At 36.5% G+C, this 7,500-nt stretch overlaps 1 protein-coding gene across 1 annotated transcript in view; it reads left to right on the top strand.

Moving 5' to 3' along the window:
- The window catches only part of LOC125025637 (Krueppel-like factor 6), a gene marked incomplete in the record, with an annotated part of 238,897 nt that overhangs the window by 230,472 nt on the left and 925 nt on the right, over nt 1-7,500 (top strand). Inside the window, 1 exon segment of the mRNA XM_047613704.1 lies at nt 427-7,500. This exon segment is cut by the window's right edge and continues 925 nt beyond it. Within this exon segment, the coding sequence (XP_047469660.1) occupies nt 427-605 (179 nt within the window).

Here is a 7,500-nt window from a genome sequence, read left to right as displayed (position 1 = left end):
TAGCTGCAAGAATTCATAATTTGGAGACTCACTTTCTCTTGTGTTCTCATTATGCCAAATCTTCTAAGTTTTATATATATATATATATATATATATATATATTTATATATATTTTTTTTTTTTTCCATTGAACATATACCACCATGCAAAGCCATTTATTCCAACTAGTCTCTCGTCATTCTACATTTCTGTTTTTTTTCTCTCTCTTGTTTTTTGTATTATTTTTTCTGTTTCTTTTTTTAAACATCAACCACCATGTAATGCATTGATTTCCACCAGTCTCGTCATCTCATCCTTCTATTTTTTTTTAAATAATTTCTCTAAACAACCACCATGTGAAGGCATTTACTCCCCCACCCGTCACTGTCCGTCTTGTGGCGCTCGCGTTCCTCCGGCCGGCCAGCTTTCTAACTCCGCTTTGTGTTTCAGGAGAGAAGCCGTACCGGTGTTCCTGGGAGGGCTGCGAGTGGCGGTTCGCGAGGTCCGACGAACTCACGCGGCACTTCCGTAAACACACAGGTGCAAAACCCTTCAAGTGCCACCACTGCGGCCGCTGCTTCTCACGCTCAGACCACCTCGCTCTCCACATGAAGAGGCACCAGTGAGGTCGGGCAGCATCCTCCGGCGAGGGTGAGGTGCCTCTGAGAGGACGCATTCCTCCTCATCTGTGACCTGAGCTTGACCTCTGACCTTCCGCAGTCTCGGGTGACCAAGTTAAATTCGACTAGTACAAGAGGTACTCAAGGACTGACAGACTTGGAATACGTCAGTCTTGCTTCCCGACTCCCGCGACCCGTGAAGCAAGAAGACTACAGTGAAGTGAAGTGTGGAAGGCGGCCTCGAGGTCGGGTACGAGCGACAACGTTGATCTAAATCTGAGGAAACATGGAAGGTTTTCGAGCAATCCAGATTTCATTATGTACAGATATATCCTTTCGGAGATGAGGTTATGTTTTCAGTGGATGTGTGTAAAAAGAAATTCTATGGTAATGTATCACGAGTATTATGGAGTAGGTCTGGACGCTAGGATTATCATAATCCTAAAAAAAGGACATGATAACATGCGACTAAAAATGGGAAAGAATGGCCCCAAAACTCGTGTTATTTTGTGTACAGTGTAGAATATAAGTTTTTTTTTTAATTATTTTTATTTTTTATTTTTCGTCGCCCGCATGTGGCGAACCTATGTAATGGAGAATGACTATGGACAATGTGTTTCCGTATTTGAGTGGTTGCCTTCAAATATACCAGTGAGTATTTTACATTGGTGTTGTTTATTCTGCGATTTAGATATAGTCCCATAAATGCTGAAGTAAACCAAAAAGAAACTTAATTAACTGCTTTCATTTCGTCTCTCATTCGAATTTCACGACATAAAAGTAACCACAACCTTAAGTTGAATAATAAAAAAGGTAGAATTTTATCTTGAAATGTACAAAACGTCTCCATGTATCAGTAAGGATGCATACTGTGTACTGTTGTAATACTGATGTCTAGCGCTGTACATAAAACGTTAATGTAAGGTTTCTGTACCACTGCCATGTTATTTGAGGCACGGAATAACCACGCTGGTGACAACGGGCTTTCCATGGCGGTCCTTCGCCGTCACCACCACCTCAACAAGCTATTAACGTTCGAGTCCCGTAACTAGTAAAGGAACCGCGGCCCCGTCGACTCAAGTTTTGTGTGTAGTTCAGCAGTTTACTTGCTTCGAAACATCCGAAGAAACTGTGGCTCTCGAACAGTCAGATTCGACAGAGAACTTATGTCTATGGATGTACGTAAGATCAACCCCCCCTTTAAAAAGAACAAACCCAATATTGATTTCCTTCGGATGTGTATCTCAAGTATGCGCTTGACTACACCCGCGCCAGCTGAAAGTGTATAACTGATCAGTGAGAAGAAGTAAAAAGAAAGGGCGGTGATTATTTAATAAGATTTACGTGTCTCGAAGTTTTCCCACCATGAAGACAAGCCAAGTAGCGCCGGCTGTTCGTGAATATCGCGAGATCTTTCATTGTAATTCAACGTTCTGGCAACACTGTATAGAATTTGGCCTGAAATACCTCACAGAAGACATCATCTAACGCACAAGAACTAGAATGCGCCACATGCAGGCAGAAAAGTGCTAGATCCAAATTATTGACAACCAAAGAAGCGCCCGCGTGCACACACACACACACACACACACACACACACACACACACACACACACACACACACACACACACACACACACACACACACACACACACACACTCACACACTCTCACACTCACACTCACACTCACACTCACACTCACTCTCACTCTCACAGTCACTCACAGTCAGACCATTGAACAAATTACACGCATGCACACGCATTCTATAGTTTATGCTTTAAAACTGATAATGTTTCTGTTTCCGATAAATTTCCAGTTAGCAAGGAAAGTGAATATGTGTAATATATGTTAACGGCAGTAATCAATCGAAAAATGCGTTAAAGAAATGACCTTCTCATTGAAAGAAGTGTTACGAGTTACCGAGACGAAGAGTGGTAGTTTTTGGTTACCAGTCGACATGTGTTATCTTCACGACACCTCTTTTGCTGTTGTTGAAAAAAAAATGGCAAATGAAAAGTCATATTTTTTACACGTGTTTTATTTTTGTAATTATAAAGTTAGGATTTTATTTGAGTTTTGTCATTATATAAAAAGGATTATATTTGAAGTTTGTAATTATAAAGATAGGGTTTTATTTCATATTTTAAGCAGCAGTATCGATACATTCTTGGCTAATTAAGTTAAATAGTCTGATCTGAAACGGTAAGACGAATCTATGCATATTTGAAAAAAAAAAAAAAAATTGTGAATATAGTGGCATTTTCATAAATAATGTTCAATAAGGGACGTTTAGAGCAATATAGTGCAATTAAAAATACTTCTTTTTAATACTTTTGTATTGTATATTTATATATTATAAATATGAAGCTCTGAAGTATATATTTTTTTTTCTCTCTTTTTGATTTTTTTTTTCATACTTGATTTTTGGTAACTCGTACAAGAATGATTATTAGTAGATCTTATGTATAAAAAATACCTACGGAGAAGTAATTCAGTAAATATGACTTGTTTCTTTAAGAAGCACAATGAACAGAAAATAATCAACGTATTCAATGATATGTATATAGATTTCTTGCTTCAAGCCAAAGCACAATAAAAAACAGAGAAAATATATAGTTATATATATATGTATCCATTTGAGTTAGTCAAATGAGAATCTGTACGTGATAAACAAACAAACAAAAAACAATTAAGCCCGCGAATACAGAATCCCCAACCCAGCTAGAGAGAGAGAGAGAGAGAAACAAAACAATAAATCTATCTAAACGAACAAGCAATTAACCCGAAAAACGATACATTCTCATCTCAAAATAATAATTTAAAAAAACTGAAATAAGATGCCGGCGCTCACCAGCACAGCATTCCATACCCCGTGCCCGCCCAAAGTGCCCTTTATGTAATTTCAGAATATTTTATGAGTCTCAAGGTCATTCATTCAGTCAAATGGTTGCTAGTTTAACAATATTATAGTATGTCATTTGTAATTATATAATATTTATTTGATATTTAGTACTTGAGTAGTACACACAAACAGTGGAAGCTACATATTATGCGGACCTATATTACTATATAGAGAGATGGGAAATCCGTACTCTATAGAGTTTAAAACAAAAATAAAAAAAAACAAACAAAACATGTAATTAACATATTAAAAAAAACTTTATTTTTGTATTATTTAATGCCATCAATCCTGCATAAACGGAAAAAAAAAATATAAAGAAATACGGAAAAATAAGTAACATGATTCCAGGATCTTCAAAATGACTTTGGACGCAAGATATAACAGAATTTTACCCACTTCTATGATGGTGCTAAGTCTTCTTGTCATACCTCATTTCTGCTCCGTTGCCCCGGCGAGTGGGCATCTCTCGAAAATTTGCAAATGAATATATATTGAAAAATTAGCCGTGTAGCGTATAATGTTGACGTGAACATACAAAGCTTAATGATTATGAAACTGTTTTTTCCTTTCTTTTTTAAGTAATTTCTGAAATTTTATTTAATGTTTTTTTTTATCTATTGAAATATATATTACTTTTTTCTAAATACTATTTCAGTATTCGTCAACTGGTGCACAGTATAAATAGAATGACTAATTAACCAATGTTATATAACGACGTCGGGATAAAGAATATAAATGACAAGAACTATGTTTTTAAATGTAATGGCACACCGAAGAAAACAAACAAGCAAACAAAAAAAACAAAGAAAACATTGGTTCACTCGACAACTCGAAAAAAAACACGCGAATCTCTCGTTTTTTTTTATCATGAATCCAGAGCGAGAAAAGATAACTGAATAGCTTCCAGTGTTAAAACAGAAGAAAACGAGCCAACTCATGGGAAATGTATTCATGTGATTACCAAGTACGTGGACCCTTGAGGAAAAACGTATGTCTCTGAATGGTCATTGGCGAGGAAGGGAAGGACAGCGTAGAAGTCAGTCGAGGTAACTACCGCCTTAAAATGATGAAAATAACAAAGAAAAATAAAAGAACATTGTGAATTGGAAATAAACGCACATGTGATAATTCTTTCTCTATCTATTTATTTCAAGTTTTCAAAGTGAAAAATACAAATTCTCGCAAGAGGTTAAAGTCAAATATATCCTGAAAGAAAAAAACAAACAAGCAAAAACAACAACAACAAGTTTTGTGGTTATCACGTGACTGTACTGCTGATTGTGAGGCAAAGCTAATGAAGGAGGTCTTACTATAGCTGGCAAGGACCTGTGAAGTACTTGTAAATCTTAGGACCCAAAGGGCAAAGTTCCATCACTTTTACCAACACATCACTTGCCATTCTGTTCTTGTGGGTGCGTTCGTCAATGGTGAACTGCTCAGATACATGAGACTCCAGTATTTCATACAATGCATCAAATTTTTGGTAAGCAAAAAAACTAAAAAACAAAAAACAAATCGTATGTATGTACCCAGTATGCAATTATACTTCGTGCATGATATGCATGCTTTGATATCAAATTTTCTTCAGGACTGAGCGTAGAAGTTGCCGTGCAAAGGCAGCTATCTGAGCATTCATGCATTGTGAACGCAACCACCATCTTAGGTTTAACGGTCATTTGCGCTGTGACGTAAGGTAATTTCTGTGGGGCTGTGTAAGAAAATGTCTCTCTGTAATCCCCCCCTGACAAATTAAGATGTTTATTCAGTTGTAGATTATGGAACCCCAAAGTCGATTGTAGACAGCCGTTCTTTTCCACGGACGCCACAGATCTAGGTGATAGGTACGTAGCATTTTATTGAATGTAAATGATTAACCCCATGTCTTCAGGGGTAGCTTAAGCTTTAATAAACACCATAGCATATACAAGTTCTATCCTATCACTCCTTTATAGTATCAATGTAGGTCAAAATAGAGCAGTTGTAATTAGCAGTCACACCTCGACACTTCAAGGAGTTTGGAATTTTAGAGTAGCAGGTTATGTAGAATCAGTTAACTGTATTTTGTTTTATAAGAAGAGTATATTATTTTTGCTATGGAAATTCAAAACTATATTAGTCTGTCCTCTGTTGAATTTTAGTGTAATTTAACTATACCAGGAGTATTTTCTTTATATTCCAAATATAGTCTATATTCGTTGTTAATTTAGTGTTAATGGATTAGTTACCTATGTCGAGGTTTCACTGTTGTAGTACCGGAGTCATACTGTCAGGATATGGTAGGAATCTTCATAAATATTGTAGATCAGAATGTATGTGAAATCTTCCCATAACTACGAAATCACATTAAATGTACACATTTTAAAAAAAGTCAAACGAGGCTAAGACCCACCAAATATCATTAAATTTTAGATATCTATTAATAATAGACTCCCTATTAGACACCCTATCACAATCTGTTATTGATATAAGCGAATGACAATTGCTCAATTCATAGATGAGACTTGTACATGCTACAGTAGACCGAGGTGTGGAGGGGTTGATAGTGTCCCATCTTGCCCCTTCTGGTGTAGGCGACGCCCCACGCCAGCAGGGTGTAACTCGGAGGCTGGTACACCTCTCTTGCCTTCACTAGGGTGTAGACAGGGCTCTTGTCCTCTGCCCCCGAACCTGCACATGTCTTGAACCTGACTCTCTCGCGAAGAATAATTCCAGCTTCTGTGGGGCAAAGCTGTGTTGCTACTGAACACCGCGTTATGTATGTTTCCTCAACAGGAATATATATGTGGCTTAAATATGTTTTGTTTTTTTTGTTTTTGTTTTTTTATTTTTGTTTTGTTTTTTTGTTAGGATGTCAAGCACATGTAATTATTTTTTTAACCCTTGAAAAAAGTTCTTGGCTGTTGTTATGTGTGTTTTTTATTTTCTCGGAAAAAAAATAATAAATTGATGTCATGTTATTTCATAGGCTAGTATAAAACTGAAAATCAATGGATGTGTTTAAAGGTGCCATTTCCACAGCAGCTGGAACGTCGCTCTTTTCCCACTCTTAAGTGTGTGTACATAAAGGTTCTTCTACTTTTATTACCTTTTTCTACTAAAGAAAAACAGAAAGGAATTTATGTTTGTATTTAAAATGAATTCTAAAAGAAACGTTTATAAGTAGATTCTCTTAGGTAACGTTCGCTAGGAGTAAGTATATAGGTGTAGTTCTCTGCATTCTAAGATAATGTGTTTCTGTTTTGTTTGCCTAATTTTATTGTTAACCTTATTTGGGATGCTACATCGAAAGGAGGATACTGTGTCGAATTCACTTATTTTTTCAAATGGGTACAATGCTTAAAGATAATCCCTCAAGGTAAAGAAAATGAGCATGTTGTCTTTATTCATTTTAAAATAGCCGCTTGTAATGGCTTTTAATTGGCTATGATTTTCCCTAAACTGTAAGGCGACAATTGACAGGTTGTGTTATATCGTTCCCTGGCCTTTTCGCTTGTCCTTAACCGTACTGTATAAAATCTTAAACATGTAAGAATCAACTCAAGAAAAGTTCTTTCACACTCATAAGCCCTAACGTGACTTATGGATGAACTGATCACATAGTGTAAACAAACTGTAAACTTAAGAAGTTGTGCTTCCCTCTCGCATATCACTCAATAATCACTCATAAGTCAAGTCGCGTGAAAAAAAAAAGTTAAAAAAAACTGCTTCATGTACTACTAACATGCATGGTGTTTATAATGATAAGTGCCACTAAACTTGCATTATACGGTAGAACTCAGTGATTTTTAGTTGTAGACGCATTACTCAGACGTTTGACATCTGAAATCCAAAAGATAAAAAGAAGTCTAGGTCATCCGAATCCCCAAAAGATAAGGTCAGGTCAAAATCGGTGACTTCGGAAGGGGCCGCATGGTAACTAACACTCACTGGAGCTTGTCGTCTTACTTAAAAAAAAAGTAATTTAATCAAATGCAAAATGTTGGACGTCACTAGAAG

This window comes from Penaeus chinensis, chromosome 5 (assembly GCF_019202785.1).
Source record: "Penaeus chinensis breed Huanghai No. 1 chromosome 5, ASM1920278v2, whole genome shotgun sequence".
Classification (NCBI taxonomy): Eukaryota; Metazoa; Arthropoda; class Malacostraca; order Decapoda; family Penaeidae; genus Penaeus; species Penaeus chinensis.
Note: the sequence above shows the minus strand (reverse complement) of the source record. Positions and strands in the feature narration are given on the sequence as shown.